General features: G+C 34.4%; 2 protein-coding genes across 3 annotated transcripts; both read left to right on the top strand.

Annotated features, from left to right (window-relative positions):
* The first annotated feature begins 636 nt into the window (after positions 1-636).
* Positions 637-5,387, top strand: LOC141721059 (putative alpha,alpha-trehalose-phosphate synthase [UDP-forming] 7). The gene is made up of 4 exons (XM_074523798.1): positions 637-770; positions 1,039-3,126; positions 4,036-4,309; positions 4,835-5,387. The coding sequence occupies exons 2-4, from the start codon at positions 1,139-1,141 to the stop codon at positions 5,144-5,146; spliced, it is 2,574 nt and encodes an 857-aa protein (XP_074379899.1). The 5' UTR covers positions 637-770; positions 1,039-1,138; the 3' UTR covers positions 5,147-5,387.
* A 3,553-nt stretch (positions 5,388-8,940) lies between these two features.
* Positions 8,941-11,415, top strand: LOC141721060 (cytochrome P450 72A397-like). 2 transcript variants are annotated; one of them, XM_074523799.1, is made up of 5 exons: positions 8,941-9,232; positions 9,656-9,873; positions 9,981-10,228; positions 10,338-10,749; positions 10,832-11,415. In XM_074523799.1, the coding sequence occupies exons 1-5, from the start codon at positions 8,956-8,958 to the stop codon at positions 11,258-11,260; spliced, it is 1,584 nt and encodes a 527-aa protein (XP_074379900.1). In that variant the 5' UTR covers positions 8,941-8,955; the 3' UTR covers positions 11,261-11,415. The 2 variants fall into 2 exon arrangements, with proteins under 2 accessions (XP_074379900.1, XP_074379901.1); XM_074523800.1 differs by having other exon boundaries at positions 10,338-10,719; positions 10,832-11,414.
* Positions 11,416-17,753: the final 6,338 nt, after the last annotated feature.

Here is a 17,753-nt window from a genome sequence, read left to right on the forward strand (position 1 = left end):
CTTTTAATTTTTAGCATATGAAATATTATATTTATGAATAATGAGAGAACGACTCATTGGAGTAAACATGTTTAACGAGAGAACGATTTTTTAAACTTTTTGATTGATTATATTTTTTATTATTCTTAATTTCATAATGACAAAGATCGGATAAGAAATACACGAAAAAAAATCGAAACATTATTTTAGAAGTCCGCTGCGAAGCGCGGCTCAATAAACTACTATATATTGAAAAAAGTTAAAAATGTTATATATAAAAAGTTTCGGAATATTCATACCCTGATATATATGACGTCACTAATTTAGCTATATGATATTAAAAATAAAAGAAAAATTGACAAAAATAGCAGATTTTTGAAAAAATTTAACAAAAATAGCCATTTTGAAAAAAGTGGCCAATTTTTGCCAATTAAATACTCCACTGTCAGTTGGGTATCCCAATTTGTATAAGATACTCCAGCGGTACTTGGGTATTTCATATATGGGATACTCCACTGCCAGTTGGGTATCTTGTATAAAGTGGATACTCCACTGACAGTTGGGTATCCAATCGGCTAAAGTTGGCCAATTTTATGTAAAAATAGGCTAAATTTGTCGTTCACCCGAAATAAAATCACTTCCTCAATTAAAATAAATAAAAAAATCATCATCATCACACACAAGAAAACAAACCCTAGATCATTTGTGGTGTACTTGTATGTATCCCCCGCATTCACACTAAAATTCGTAAATTCGATCTCCTTGTCAAATCATCATCACTACTCTCCAAGGTTCCTTTCCTTAACACCATCTCACCTTCTCATGTTTTTACATGTTTGTATGTATGTATTGTCTCCATCAATTGTGTTCTGTTTTATTTTTGTCTCCTTTGTAAATTATAAAAAACATATATGTATGCATAGTTTGATCTTGTTATCTTGTACTTTCCACACTTGACCCTCGTATTTATGTCTACTTGTACGGTTCTTGTGTCCTATTTATATGTAGGGTTGGTTTTTAATGTTTGGCTAATTATGGAAATGTGATGTGTTTATGCAGATATTTTGGTAATGTAGTCTTGTTAGAGAAAAGGGTTTGTGGATTTTCTTGATTTGGGTTAAGATTTTTCGGTTTCGGTTTTTAGGGAAGTTTAGTAAAGATGATGTCCAGATCGTATACTAATTTGTTGGATTTGGCATCTGGGAATTTCCCGGTCATGGGTAGGGAACGAGAGAGGAAGCGTCTTTCGAGAGTAATGACGGTGCCCGGGAGTATTACAGAGCTTGATGATGATCAGAGTAGTAGTGTTTGTTCGGATAATCCGTCTTCGCTTGCTTCCGATAGGATGATCATTGTGGCGAATAAGTTGCCGTTAAAGGCTAGGCGAAGACCGGACAATAAGGGGTGGAGTTTTAGTTGGGATGAGGATTCGTTGCTTTTCAGACTGAGGGATGGGATGAGTGAAGATATGGAAGTTTTGTATGTTGGGTCTTTGAGTGTTGATGTTAATCTGATGGAGCAGGATGATGTTTCGCAGGTTTTGTTGGAAAGGTTTAAATGTGTTGCTACCTTTATTCCGCCTAATCTTTTGGAAAATTTTTATGATAGATTTTGTAAGAGGCAGTTGTGGCCCCTTTTTCACTATATGCTGCCATTTTCTGCTGATCGAGGGAGTAGGTTTGACCGTACAACGTGGGAAGCTTATGTGGCAGCAAATAAGTTGTTTTCACAGAAAGTGATTGAGGTGTTAAATCCAGACGATGATTTTGTCTGGATACATGATTATCATTTAATGGTACTCCCGACCTTTCTGAGGAGACGTTTCAATCGTTTAAGAATGGGTTTTTTCCTTCACAGTCCCTTTCCATCTTCGGAAATATACAGAACACTTCCTGTTAGAGAAGAAATTTTAAAAGCTTTACTTAACTCTGATCTAATTGGTTTTCATACTTTTGATTATGCGAGACATTTCCTTTCTTGTTGTAGTCGGATGTTAGGTTTGGAGTATCAGTCAAAGAGGGGCTACATAGGTTTGGAATATTTTGGAAGAACTGTTGGGATAAAGATTATGCCAGTTGGGATTCATATGGGTCAGATTGAGTCAGTTATGAGGCTTGCTGATAAAGAGTCCTTGATTAAGGAGCTTAAGCAAAAATATGAAGGGAAAGCAGTGTTACTAGGAGTTGATGACATGGATGTGTTTAAAGGTATTAACTTGAAACTTTTAGCAATGGAACAGATGCTGAAGCAGCATTCAGTGTGGCAAGGAAATGCTGTGCTGGTACAAATTTTAAATCCTGCAAGAGGTAAAGGAATAGATTTGGAGCAAACACAGGCTGAAATACAGGAAAGCTGCAAGAGAATCAATGAGAAATTTGGAAAGCCTGGATACGAACCTATAGTAGTTATTGACAAACCTTTATCAATCAGTGAAAGGATTGCTTACTTCAGTATAGCAGAATGTGTTGTTGTCACAGCGGTTCGGGATGGAATGAATTTAACTCCATATGAATATATTGTGTGTAGACAGGGAATATCTGGTGCAGAAACATGCTCAGATTTAAATGGACCTAGGAAGAGCATGTTGGTTGTGTCAGAATTCATAGGGTGTTCTCCTTCTTTGAGTGGAGCAATCCGTGTCAACCCATGGAATGTGGAAGCAACTGCAGAGGCAATGAATGAGGCTATATCAATGGGGGAACCGGAAGCACAATTGCGACACGAAAAGCATTATCGTTATATCAGCACACATGATGTTGCTTATTGGGCACATAGTTTCTTGCAAGATATGGAGAGAACTTGTGCTGATCATTTTAAGAAAAGATGTTGGGGAATTGGTTTAGGCTTTGGGTTTAGGGTTGTATCACTAGATCCTAATTTTAGGAAGCTTTCCATAGATGATATTGTGTCAGCTTACATTAAGAGCAAGCGAAGGGCCATTTTGTTGGATTATGATGGTACTGTTATGCCCCAGAATTCCATCATAAAATCTCCTAGTGGCGAGGTCATTTCAATCTTGAATAGACTTTGTGAGGATCCAAATAATACTGTCTTTATTGTCAGTGGGCGAGGAAGGGACAGCTTAAGTGATATATTTTCTTCCTGCCGGAAGCTTGGAATAGCGGCGGAACATGGCTATTTTATGAGGTAAATTTTTTGGTTCCTTGTCTAGCTATTCAGAAATCTTTTCTACCTTTTTTATTAAAAATTTCTGTCTTGAATTGTGATTGATTAGGAAATAATAAAATTTTACATATAAAACTCCAAGTGTGGGCAGATATACAGTTCAAATTAGTCAAAGTATTGATCATTCTACGAATCCTCTTATGAAAAATCTTTCTATATATATATATAATATAATTATTGTTGTAATATGCATCCCTTGCTTAAGCTTGCTTATGAGCTGTCTCTGTTGGTTACTAGAATTCTATCAAGTGTCACCCCTTGTGACGCGATCCTTGCTAACAGTAACCTTCTCAACTGTTTTGTCCAAGTATGTCTCGCTATTTATGTTTGTCCTAATTGTACCTTTTCTACAAAAAAGATAATCAAAGTTTTAGATAAGCTTCTCTGTTGCTAATATACTGTTTTGTTAAGCAAATGCAACAAAACCTAGAATATTAGGCTATGGAAGTGAGTAGAATTCAAATGACTTATAGATTCTCAGGTAAATATGGAGAAAGATTTGTTGAAATTAGATAATAGGATAAAACTAGAAGCCTAATCAATAGAGTCCTATATTGATTAAATGAAAACTTCCAAAAAAGGTGGCTCTGTTGAAAGACATTATTTAATACTCTTGAAGAGTAAACGTTTCGCAAGACCTAGGAAGCAGAGACTTCAATGCAGTAATTGGCTCTAGATGTCTCTACAATGGCGACAAATGTAGTCAAATATTGAGTACTTGGAGCAGGTGTGCTGTTCTCAGTTAAAATCCCAAAAATGCTAGAAAACAGGTCCTAATTAATAGCAAATTTCTAAAAATTTTAAATGCTATGTTTAGGAATGTAATTCTTTAATTATTTATCTTAATTTCTCTGGTATAAATGTCTTCAGGCAGTCAAATAATGAACAATGGGAAGTTTGTGGACAAAGTACTGAATTTGGTTGGATGGAGATGGCTAAACCTGTGATGAAATTATATACCGAGGCGACTGATGGCTCTTCTATTGAAACGAAGGAAAGTGCTCTAGTCTGGCAATACAAAGATGCTGACCCAGTGTTTGGATTTTCTCAAGCAAAGGAGATGTTAGATCATCTAGAGAGTGTTTTAGCAAATGAACCTGTCGCTGTGAAAAGTGGTCAATTCATTGTAGAAGTCAAACCTCAGGCAAATATTACTAACCAATTTACTATTTTCTAATTTTCTAGTATAATGTTGCATTCCACTCTGTGATTCTGTCTGTTTTAGTTGAGTTTCATAAAAACTGAAGGAATGTGAGAAATTAACACAAGATGATGTTTTATAGAATGATATAACTGTCCATAAAAACATAAGTTGCATTACTCACAAATGGTCAAAGCATTCTCAAGACTATTAATCAGAGGCCCCCAATCTATACGTTAGTGTGTAGCAGGAATAGTTACTCTGGAATCTTTGTTGTTCTGTAGAAATGTCTGAAACTTTGGAATCATTTTGAATAGATTAAACTGTGGTAATGATATCATTTGTTTTCTCTTTGAAATTTTTGAATCTGAAAACTTTCATTTTTGTCAAGTTTTAACAGCTTTCTAGTGTCCTGTCACCGCTTCACATAATTATCTTCTCCAATCATGTTTCTAAGTTGGTATCATGGAGCTTGAATATCCTATTAGCGACTAAACTTGCACCTCTTTCATGCACTTATTTTCTCAGGGACTCAGCAAAGGGGTAGTCGCAGAGAAGATATTTACTTCAATGGCTGAAAAAGGGGGACATGCTGATTTTGTTCTTTGCATTGGTGATGACAGATCTGACGAAGACATGTTTGAAATCATTGGTAGTGCAATTTCAGCAAATATTCTTTCTTCTAACACTTCTGTGTTCGCCTGCACAGTTGGACAAAAGCCTAGCAAAGCCAAATATTATCTGGATGACACAAATGAAGTGTTATTAATGCTTGAAAATCTTGCTGAAGCTACTGATTCTCCAGCCTCCTCTGAAGCAGAATATGACATCTCTCCCTAAAATTTTTGTTTTAGTTTATTCTTTTATTCACTTTGGTTACTTCCTCCAGTAAAACATAAATTTCAGGTCTTCTAGTTCCTTTTTTTGGTGCTCATTTAGGTTTTAAGTATAGAACTAGTAGTATATATTCGAATTCCTTTTTCTGGAAAATTTAGTTTTCGATGGGAGACCAGAAAGTAAAATGTTGTTTATTACTCGAACAAATTTGATAAATTGGAATGTCTGAAGACTATAGTTCTAACTTCTAACCAGGAAGGTATTGCACTAACCTGCCACAGAGTTTAGGGATTAATTGGATCTCAGGTGAAATTCGAGGGCACGTCATCCTCTGAAGGTTTTTAAAGAAAGGCAAGGAGGTTTATTTCTGGTGTGTTGAATGGTAAGGAAACATCAATCTGGGTGTATTTTCAGAGCAAAATCTCCTTTTGTCATCAGTTCAGAAGGGAATTTTAGTACAGGGAGGCTAGATGGATTGAAAAAAATTGCACGTCTGCAGATTAAATAAGATGTAGGTTTTGGTGCCATTGCCATCGGTATCGTACAGGGAGGCTAGAATCTAGATAGCTCGATTTCACGGAAAGGCTAGTATGTGGTTTTCCTTCGGTTTGTCATTATGAATGCGACGTGTACATGAGATGCTTTGATAATAATTTCAAGCATGTATTTTTGATTGATGGGTTTCACTAGTATTTCGAGCATTTATTTTTGATTGATGGGTGCACTTGGACAATGGAGCTGGTAATGCCATATACAGGGATCTTGACAGCTTTCTGCTCCTTTTTTAAACTGTCATGTAAAGGTTAGTGGAGTAGTTGAACTCGTCCCCCTTTCAGAAAGTCAACTTTCAGGAAGTCAAAAGTTCAACTACTGGCGTGTGTGTACAATCAATTAGCAAAAAGAAAAAGAAGACGGAGTTAGTATTTGTTTGGTTATTAGAAGGAGCTTTTTGAGTTGATTGAAGTTGTTAGATTGTTGTTACAGTCTGATACACAAATAACGTATGTACGTAGGCTACAAATTATAACAAATAATCAAAAAGTGCAAGAACTGCCTACGATCAACTAGCATACTTCTAGATGACCTGCTACTTCATTCACTCACCTATTTTTTCCGTCATTGCCCTTTTTTTCTTATTCTTTTTAAATAAAATTATAAACTTTAAACCGGACCTAATATATTATTTGGTCTTCGATAGCAAGTCCGTCTGTCAATTAAAATGTAAAATTTTTATAGTTTGAAGGTTAGAAATGTATAAAAAAACATGTTTAGGGGCTAAGATGTAAAATTTATTGAAGTTAAATAGTCAAATTGCAATTAAATATTGTAAAATTATTATATTACCCACGTCCTATTTAACGAGGGAACTAAGATAAGGGGTATAAAGAAGTCTGAGAAGTAAAGTATAATTGTTAAAATTTTTGGTACTAAAGTGATAATGTTTCAAATTAAAGTGGTGTCTGTGCAATTAACCCTTTATTGTTTCTGGTGAATCGAGTCTTATGCCAGGATGTATGTTATGGCTAGTTTCTGATAGAAAGGCTAGGAGAAGTGAGTTGAATTTGTTTATTTCTGTTGGCCGCTTGTTTGGTCCTAAACAAAGATTAATCTGCTTTGCTTATTAATGTTACTAACCAGTGCGATGCACGGATTGTTTTTAACATTCGATAATTTTTAATAATATATTTAATAATATAATTTTTAATAGTTGAAAAATAAATTGAAGAATATAATAAATTATAACAATATATATTTTATAATAATTTGAGACTTAACTGAAAATAAATAATATAATATAATATATTGTTTAAAAAAAGAATATAAAAATTTAAATATAATAAGCTGTTGACAGGGTTCGAACCCTGAATCCATAAGATCAGTTTAAATATTAATATAATAATATTTTATAATTGTATCCAATGGTTCTCATTTTTCTGACTTTAGATCTGACGGTTGTTATTTGTCGTACCAAACAACTGTACCGAGCAACTACCAAACAACTGTACCGAGCAACAACAAAATAGAGGGTGTTCTGCTTATAATAGTATAGTATATATATACTAACATAAATCCCGTGCGATGCACGGGTTCCCATTAATATTTTAAATTTTTATTTATCCAGTTATATTATATTTTTAAAATATTTATATAAATATGTAATGATTATAAATTTATAATAAAAATAATAGAATAACATGTGGTCGTAATTTAGTAGAATAAGTAGACTATTTTTAGTAGTTTAACAATTTAGTAGTTTAGTAGATATATAACACTATTATTTATATTTTTTAATAATATGATAAGCTGTATTCGTAGTTTAGTAGGATAAGTATACTATATTTAGTAGTAGTTTAATAATTTAGTAGTTTATTAGATATATAACACTATTTATCTATTTTTGTAATAATCAAAATTAGGGAATTATCGTTAAACCAAACGGTTGAACCAAATTATCTCTATTCCGGCTATTATAGTATAATATAGATATAGATTATCTTTGCCTTAAAAAAATGTATAAATAAAAACAACAAAAATTAGGATCATCAACATTAAGATAGTTGAATATATTTTTTATAATCAAATTGAATTATAACATTAAGAAGTCGATCATATTATTTTTTGAATTTATTATTATTGTAAAAAAAAGTTATTTCTTTTTTTGTAAGAAAAGAAAATAATATATAAATTTATTAAAATAAATATTTTTCTCTTTTATATATAAATATTATCTTTTTTCTAAAAAGTTTCTAAGAAAATATCGTCAAGTTCAATTTCTTAAATTGTAACTATGTAAAACTATAATATTAATACACTTAGACGAGTCATTTTGCAACTTCATTTTATCGGCACTGATAAATATATACCCCAGCAGGGGAGATGATTAAGTATAATTAATGAATTTTATCATCTCTTAAGCCACACGTTAATCAAGCCGTTTATATCATCATATTTAACACATATAGGGCCCCATTGATATTACTCTTACAAACAGTTATAACAGTTTTTTGTTCAAAAATTGTTAGAATGGTTTTTAGTAAATTCTAAAAGTTAAGTCTGTAAAAATGCATCTAAAAGTTTCTGTTAGCAAAATAATGTCCCATGTTTTTGGAAAAAGGTATTTTCAGCTTTTGCAAGAAGTAATTATGTTTCATCATCAAAATTTTTCAAAAATATTATTTTTATATATTATATCTCAAAATATGAAAAAAATTGCCAAACAATCAAGAAAGACACTTTTCGTCACAACACAACAGTTTTCAACAGCACTTCCCAAATGGAGCCTAAGTTTTGATCAGGTAGAATACATATTATAATGTAAAATTTGTATCAAGATATTAATAATTACCCTTTATATCATGATATTTAATATGAATTTTTAATGATGTTAAATATTAATACCTTTTATATAATGATATTTAATATAAGTTTTAGACCATAAGTACTAACACACGTAAAAATCTGTAAAAATGGTCATATATATAAATGTAATGCAGTAAAAAATTGTATTATTGTGCACATTATAACTAAATATGCATCATAACTACCTGATCAAAACTTATACGCGTTAAATATCACGATATAAAATGTACTCTTAATATTTCACATTCACACCGTTCCCACTTGGGAATGTGACCCTTTTGTTAATTTAGAATAGAAATTTCTAATGTAGCAGTGTTCTAAAATTCCAGGAGTTTGTACTTTGTGTATATTAGGAAATGAATGATAATAAGGGATGTTATGTGAAAACGAAATATGTCCTACCTCAATCCTTATATAAGCAGCACTGACACCATGAAAGGTTGAGTAAAAAAATGGAGTACCCCTTATTTCAGATAGCTATAGCAGTAGCAGTGATTTCAGCTACCACAGTAATATGGAGAGTTCTCAACTGGGTGTGGTTGAGACCTAAAAAGTTGGAAAAACACATGAGAAAACAAGGCTTTCATGGCAACTCTTATCGCTTTTTGTATGGAGACACCATAGAAAACATGTCCATGTTAATGGCAACAAGATCAAACTCCATTTCCATCTCCCATGACGTACCTTCTCGTACCACTCCCTTTCTCTGCAAGCTCGTCCGCGACTACGGTACAAATAATTTTACTTGGTTTTTGTAAATTACTCAGCCATGAAGCGTTTTCTAGTCGAATATTTAAAAAATATCAACTGGAATTTATAATTTCTTTTACGTTCCGATCAGGTTCCAACTATAGATTTCAGTGCCTGCAGGAATGAGGCTCGTGTTGGAATGTAGATATTTAAATTTGTACTTGATTAGGCTCGACTTAATTGAATAACTAGAGTTAAGTTACAATTCACATTTCTTAGTATAAATGTCTGAATTGCTTGCTACATGCCTGCAACTAAGTACGTATCAAAAAGCTCGTTTGAGATTTTCGCTTTGTAGAGTGCTTGGAGGAGCTAGAGTGTTCTGCTTTGTAGAGATTATATGATTCAATCTTCATGTAACTCTTTCTATTTTCTTTGTATGATAATATATTGTGTTTGAAGGTAAAAGAACATTTTTCTGGGCTGGACAAACACCAAGGATTGTTATTATGAATCCTGAAATGGTTAAAGAAGTTTTAAATAATCATTTGAAATACCCAAAGCCCGTGGCACACCCGATATTTAACATATTCATACAAGGCCTCCCATCACTAAATGGAAGTGAGTGGACTTTGCACAGAAGACTTCTCAATCCTGCTTTTCACACTGAAAAGTTGAAGGTAATAATTTAGTTAAAAGAAGTACGTATTTCACTATATGAGTTTAAAGGAAGTGATTGCATTCTCTTGTTCTAGTTTATCTGGTATAAATTTTGTTGTGGTTGCAGGGTATGCTACCAGCATTTGATTTGTGTTGTCATGAGATGACAATCAAATGGATGGAAATGATAGGGGAGGGAAGAAATTCATGCGAGTTGGATGTGTGGCCTTTTCTTCAAACATTAACAAGTGATGTCATTTCCCGTACTGCATTTGGTAGTTGCTATCAAGAGGGAAAAAAGGTATTTGAATTACAAGTGGAACAAGCTGACTACGCATTTAAGGCTCTGCAATCAGTTTACCTGCCGGGATCCAGGTAAAGTCATACCCTATACTTGCAGAATAAAATGGTAAAGTTTGATATGTGAAGTATATACAAAAATGTGCACAAAGGAAACAGAAGAAGTCACCTTTTCTTTTTTCAGGTTTTTACCAACTAAGAGGAACCAGAGGATGGAGGAAATAGACAAAAAAGTGCGATTTTTAGTAAAAGGTATTATTGATAAGAAGATGAAGGCCATGAAAGAAGGAGAAGCTAGCACTGACGACTTACTGGGATTATTGCTGGAAGCAAACTCTAAAGAATTCGGACAGGGAAACAAGAATAATGGAATGAGCTCTGACGATGTAATTGAAGAATGCAAGGCATTCTATTTTGCTGGCCAGGAGACCACCTCAACCTTGCTTGTGTGGACGTTGGTCTTGTTAAGTATGCATCCCAATTGGCAAGATCGAGCTAGACTAGAAGTATTGCAAGTAATTGGGGATGACAAACTGGATATAGGTCATCTCAATCATCTGAAGATTGTTAGTACTTTGTTCTTCATGCAACTTGAGGTGGAAAGGTAGAATTAGCAATTTAAAACACTTCTTGACTTGACCATTACATCCGTTTTCTTTTTTTGTTTACTGCATGCAGGTGACTATGATTTTGTACGAGGTTCTGAGATTATATGCATCAGTATCTATTCTAGTTCGACAGATAAATGAGGAAATTACTTTGGCAGATATAAGCTTACTACCAGGAATGCAAATTGTGGTGCCTGTAAATCAAATTCATCATGATCATGAAATATGGGGCGCTGATGCAAAGGAGTTTAATCCTGAAAGATTTTCAGAAGGCATTTCAAAGGCAACAAAAAATCAGGCAACTGCATTTTTTCCGTTTGGTGGGGGGCCAAGGATCTGCATTGGACAGAATTTTGCGATATTGGAAGCAAAACTAGCCGTGGCCATGATATTAAGAAAGTTCTCCTTTAAGCTTTCACCATCCTATAAGCATGCACCTGTCAATAAACTTACTACTCAACCTGCATATGGTGCTAACTTGATTTTACACAAGGTGTAATCGGTACCTACAAGCTACAAATAACTAGATTGCTGGGTGTGAAGTATGTACACTATGCATACACTGCTAATGTGGAGTTACCACCTCCAATATAGTGGTTAATAAATATTATGTTATTGTTGAAGACCTAAATTTTATTAAAATACAGATATTTGTGAAGATTTGCTTGAAGTGGAAAGGGTAGATATTTGTTTCCCCGCTCATACACGAACATCATATATACGTGCCACTCGATATGCTTAGGCACTAAAAATCATAACAAATAATCAAACACTGCAACAAGTGCATACGATCACCCTGCATAAGTTCGAACACAGTTCTAGATTAGACAGTCCTTTTCCAACACATTATTAACAGGTATGAAAATTTTGCTAATACCATTGATCTCCATGGCTCTTTTCGTATTTGATATAAGGTGGTTCACACAGCCCTGATGATCAATATTACCAAAAGTAACAGAGAACTCAAGTGCATGACTGACTTTTGTATTGTATTATGGTAGTAACGCCGTACATAATTAAACTTCCTTCATGACTGTAAACACTGCAGCATAATTGGCTACAAAACATTACAAGAGATCAGAGATGAGAAGTGAATTAGTTTTTGAACTTGGTAGGATTGCTACTGGAGTATTATAAAACCATTCAGATACAAATACTAACATGTATATTTTGCGGAAATCTCGATTTAATACAGAGTATACATGGACGTATGTAAGTAGAAACAATACAAGGTTATACATTTTGTCGATGAGAGATGTTGAAACCGAACATTACCCGTAGATCTACAAGGGTATATATGCAAATTATACAGGGACATGAGTTGATACTGAACATCATTAAGACATATCGATGGAAGAAACGAGGACTTTTCAGGCAAATAACCTCAATCTGGACTTGGACAGTAACATCAAAATCTATTGGGTAAAGCCCCTTAGTATCATAATTTGAGAATAAAAGACCCAAAATCTCACAGGTGCTGAAATATGACCCTTACTATCACTCAGAAATGCATAATTTTGTTGCGTTTTATTTTCAAATTCAAAAACACAAATTTTTCTTGCATTTAGTAGCTTTGTTGCGTTTTATTTTCAAATTCAAAAACGCAAATTTTTCTTGCATTTAGTAGCTAGAATCAATTGACTGGTTTTGAAATTCAGAAAAGGAAACGCAAAATCTTGATGCGTCAAGTCACCAACACATTACAAATATGCGTTTATCTAAAAAAAATTGCAGGCCCAGTTAGCGGGCCCATCAAGTAATTGGCCTAATTCTCAACTGTTGGCACAATTTTTCTGGGTTTCAGAATGGTAGTAAGAGCCATTTTCCTGATATGTGATATTTTGGATCATTTACTCCCAAATTGTGAGATAAAAGGGTATTTTTTCAAATCTATTAGGGTTAAATATTTTAGTATTTATTGAAGTGAAGGCCTATATCACTTTCTTGACTGATTTAAGTGATATCATTTTAATCACTAAAGTCATATAAATATTAAATAGATAACTCAAAAAATGCGAGGAAAAAGTTATTTTATCTTATTTACTATTTATTTTAAATTTTACAGTTATTTTATCTTATTTAATTAAAAATAAATAGTAAATAAAAGTTTTAAAATCTAGATATCTTATCTAAAATACTAGAGTTCATAACTTTTTATTTGATTATAGTAATTTTAAAGTAAAATGTGTAGAACTTAACAAAAGATAATATTTACTTTTTTTGTCGCATTTTTGGAGTTATCTATTTGATATTTATATGAATTCAGTGATCAAAATGATATCCATTAAAATCTGTGAAAGAATTGATATATCGCTTTCACTTCAGTGACCAGTTTGATATGTAGCCCAAATCTATAATCTATCAATCCTTTTATATATCTATACTATATTATAATATATTTATAGGGCTGTAAATTGATCCGGACTATCCGGTATCTCGGCTTATATCTGGCTCGAAAATATGATACATGTCTCATATCCGTTTTAAATATGATCCAAATCTGGTGTGAAAAATATACCCGAATAAAATATGATCCCGGATACAAGCACTTATGTACTCGCTCAGATTATGTCTCATACATTTTTTTATAAAATGATCCTACCTGAATATGATCCGTGGTTCGTATTTGGTTAAAACCCGAATATGATTATAGTTTTAACTCATTACATTTCTAAGTAAATATCAATTTATAATTAATTAATATCTTGTATAAATGTAATTTATTACTTAATATGATTTACCCACCTTTAAAATGGTAAAATTGTAATAGTATGTAATTAATACATCATATATTTAAGTTTTTAATTTGTGATTATTTAGTCTATTTACAATATTACATCTATTTTAGAAAAAATGATCATTATATAACATAAATTAAAATTATTTTGTAATATTGATGTTATGGATTAAAAACTAGGCAGTATTTATTGCTAGGGTTCGTGAGCTTCGAGGCTCGATTTGACTGCTTTCGTGTCTCGTAACTCAATCTGCCTTCACAAGATGCCTACGTACCTTGCTGTTTGCCAATGATCAAGTCAAAAATGTAGTTCCGATTTGTGGGGTGAGACCTCTTATATACGCATGAGATGCCTTGAATTAGATTAGAGTTAGAAGACTTGGTGAACAAGTCTCAGAATTAGAGCGGACTTTGGAGTCCTAGGAAGTAGGAAACTGATTCCTTATCCTATAAGGCCTCTTAGAGGCCGATCTACAAGGAATCATATCCTTTCTAGGACTTTTAATAATAACTGATTTTTCCGATTTTTATTAATTTTGAAAATAATTAATATTCAGGGCTTTTGGGCCTACATAAATGGGCTTTATTGTTGGCCCAACCTGGACATAATTAATGCGATATTAATTGCGCAATCAGAGTTTATTTTTCTCCCTATCATTTGCCCCTAACTTCCGGGAAATCGTAAAAGATTTCGAGGAAGTTAAGTTCATTTAATCCCTTACGGGGTATCGTTTTCTGCGTAAAGTGTGGAGCGACCTACATATCTACAACGATTTTCCTTGTACGCGGCTTCAGGGTATTTTTGGAACCTCCATACTACTTTCCTTACCTTATTCCTATTTTTTGGGAATTTCCTGGTATTTTTCCTTAATTTCTGGAATTTTCTTTAATTTACAGGATTTTCCCTAATTTATGGAATTTTCCCTTAATTTACAGGAGTTTTTCCTTAATTTATGTAATTTTTCCTTAATTTACAGGAATTATTCCTTAATTTCTGGAATATTTCCTTAAATTCTGGAATTTATTTCAGAAATTCTTATTTTTCTGAATTTCCCAGAAAATTTTCCATCTTTTTTTTTTGTATAATTTCGACCAGGAATCCATTCGACTAGGATCCTGGTCGAATTATGGTCCCAAAACTCCTGGACGAAGCTCCTTTCGGTCAGGGTGATTCGATCAGAATCCTGGCCGAATTAAGCTTCCATATTTTCTGATCGTGCACAGTTTTGACCAGGGTGATTCGATCAGAATCCTGATCGAATTTCGGTCAGGATTTATTGTAAAATCAGATTTTGACCGACTTAAGGCCTAATACTTTCTGCTCGTGGAATTTTCGATCAGGAACGTTCGATCAGAATTTCTGATCGAATTTTCGGTCAATACCTGGTGCTTATCCCATTTTCTGACCGAATTAAGGATCATTATTTTATGATCGAATGTTTTTTCAACCTAGACCCTTCAAACAAGATTTGGACAAAATTTTGGTCAAAATCTTAAGTTTTTTGACCAAATTACACCTCCGTATTTCCTGGACGTGATGTTTTTCGAGTAGGTGTTTTCGATCAGGAATTAAATCAGAATCCTGACCGAATTTAGGTCAGAATTTTAATTCTTGATTTGATTTTAATTAGGATGAGATTTTCATTCATGGGCCTTTCACTGGGCCTTTTATCATGGGCTCTGCCCAGTTTTTCTTGGGCTTCTTATTTACCCAATTTTGGAATGTTCCATAATTCTCTTTATACATGTATATCATTTTTCTTTTATTTTATTTTCTTTTCGTAGGGGAATCTAGAAGGTTCAAGAATTGGGCCCTTGCTAATGGGATGAGCTTTTTTGACGGCTATAGCCGGTTAATGTTCCGGGGTGACCGGCTGAGAGAGCCTATATAGGGGGGAAGAGTGAAGTGAGATTTTACAACTCACTCCCTCATTTCTCATTTCTCCCTAGTCTCTCTCAGTTCTTTCCTAAAAACCTCTCTCACTTCTCCACCTTCAGCCTCAAGTTTTTCCGGTAGTCACCTTTTCCCGACCCCCTTCTTCCTCCACTTCCTTCCAAGCTTCAACTTATCACCATTAATGGCAAACAATAGCTCAGAGAGGTTGGACAAGATTGCTTTAGCATCTAAGAGAGGTAATGACATCAAAATTTGCTCTTCTTATATGTCGTTAATTGATATGATTAACACTAGGGGAGACGAGTACCTGTCTAACGCTCACTTAGATTCCTTTGATTATTGTAATAAATGGTATAAGGCAGATGTTATTAACAAATTTAACACGACTTATAACGTTCACCCTCCCCTTAGGATAGTTCCTGCTGAAGGTCGTGATCGTACATGCCACTGGAAGCCTGACACTTTATTTGTTTATGCTGATGCCCTTATCGCGGGGCTAAAGTTTCCTTTTCATGAGTTCATTCCTAGATTATTAGCTGATTTGTAAATCAATCCTTGCCAACTTCCCCCAAATTCCTGGAGAAATATCCTTTATTTCATGGTTTTATGCCTTATGAGTGGTTTTCCTCTTTCCGTAGATGTTTTTAGAAATTTTTTTCAATGCTATAATAGTGCCCAATCCGGTTGGGTTTATATTAGACAACGACCCAAGTCTCCACAAATCTTCAATAGTGCTTCAATCCCTGATAACAACCAATACTGGAGGGATAGTTTTGTTGGGCTCAAATGGAAGAATGGTTACTGGGGCACACTCTTTAGATCCTCCTTCGGGAAGGTCACTGATGGCAGCCTTAAAACCATCCACCTATCTCCCGTGGAAACTATCATCTATAATGAGCTTATAAAGGATAATGGCCAGACTCCCAGCTGGATTTCGTTAGACGAATTTTCTTTGATTCAAGTGGGACTTTCCTCAATCTCTACGCATGGTACTTCTTTTCTTCCCCTTCCATGTTTACTTCTTTTTTCATGCGCTATTGACACCACTTATCTTTATTTTTCCCTTATTTTTGCAGCCACTAAGGAAATCAATCATGAGAACTTGCCTGTTGTTGAGGAAGTAGCAAGAATGAAAAAGGCCCGACTTGCGGGGTTGGACCCCCGTGGTAAGATAATGGAGCCTAACTTTCTGAAGAAACATAAAAAGCCCATGGTGGAGGCTTCTTCTGGGGGGACTGAAACCCCAACTGCTCCTGCTTATATAGCTACCAGTGCTGTCCAGCCTCTCTGGGGATTCCGTCGAGGGGATACTGTGGTTGGTTCCACGAAGCACGCATGGGACTGGTCCCATCACTCTGTGACCCCTAAGGACTTCACTGATATTGTGGCTGGTCCAGACTTGGAGAGGATAAAGCTTATGGGTGCTCAATTTCTAGCCTCGGTAAGGGTCTTCCCCTTTTAACTCCTCCTATTTTTTATATATACTTGTAACATTCTTTTTCCTTACACCCTTTGTTTATCATTTTGTTTCAGTTCAACGCTTATTTCCAAGCGGCTATGAGGCAAGCCGAGTCCTGGAAGAAAGCCTCAGATAACACGGATAACGCCCTCAGGAGGCAACAGAGGAAGTATGATGCGCTGGAGAAGAAGATGAAGCGTAAGGAGGAGGAGCTAGGGGAGGCTAATGCTGAGCTAGTTACTATGAAGGCTGAAAAGGACAAAATCGTTGATGCTTACCCATGTGACGGCCTCAACCCCGGGGTCAGGAGTTGACGTCATCAACAACAACCATAAGATAAACAATTCAATAATAGGATATAACTACGACCCCTATACCAAGATCTTTTCCAGGTTTAAGTATGATTTAGGTTACAACTATAACAACACCAACTTACTACAATTTATCCTGATACAATTAACCTAATACAGCAACTCAACAGACCATCTTTGGTCCAGCACAACTACCTCAGAGGAGCCTGACGCAAAAGGAACTGGAACTCTGCCCTGACTATCGCGGAAGAATCTCCTAGGCACATATATAAGACATTCTGCAAGGGTGAGCAATCAATTGCTCAACAGTACCACTATATGAATAACAAGTAAAATAATTTATGATAAAGCAATGATAGGAACAAAATTCATAGCTCGTTAGAAAACAAGTGAATATTCATAACTGGATATTAAAACTAGCATGCTTCCAATAAAACAAACGTAGTAGTGTGCTGTGTATAAATACCAGAGTTCAATTCTTTTAGCATGCTATTTTCTTTTTCAAACCTTCCGTTCCATTACAGGAACCATAAAATCATTTGTCCCGTTACGGGGACCCAAAATCATTTGTTCCGTTACTGGAACCAT

This window comes from Apium graveolens, chromosome 4 (assembly GCF_009905375.1).
Source record: "Apium graveolens cultivar Ventura chromosome 4, ASM990537v1, whole genome shotgun sequence".
NCBI classification, from domain to species: Eukaryota; Viridiplantae; Streptophyta; class Magnoliopsida; order Apiales; family Apiaceae; genus Apium; species Apium graveolens.

Bases quoted from the DNA above. Each gene is read 5' to 3' on its own strand.
- LOC141721060 (XM_074523799.1), top strand. From the start codon at position 8,956: ATGGAGTACCCCTTATTTCAGATAGCTATAGCAGTAGCAGTGATTTCA. The intron at 9,233-9,655 runs GTACAAATAATT...TTGTGTTTGAAG, and splicing joins CAAGCTCGTCCGCGACTACG to GTAAAAGAACATTTTTCTGG. The intron at 9,874-9,980 runs GTAATAATTTAG...TTGTGGTTGCAG, and splicing joins TTCACACTGAAAAGTTGAAG to GGTATGCTACCAGCATTTGA.
- LOC141721059 (XM_074523798.1), top strand. From the start codon at position 1,139: ATGATGTCCAGATCGTATACTAATTTGTTGGATTTGGCATCTGGGAAT. The intron at 3,127-4,035 runs GTAAATTTTTTG...AAATGTCTTCAG, and splicing joins GAACATGGCTATTTTATGAG to GCAGTCAAATAATGAACAAT. The intron at 4,310-4,834 runs GCAAATATTACT...TTATTTTCTCAG, and splicing joins TTGTAGAAGTCAAACCTCAG to GGACTCAGCAAAGGGGTAGT.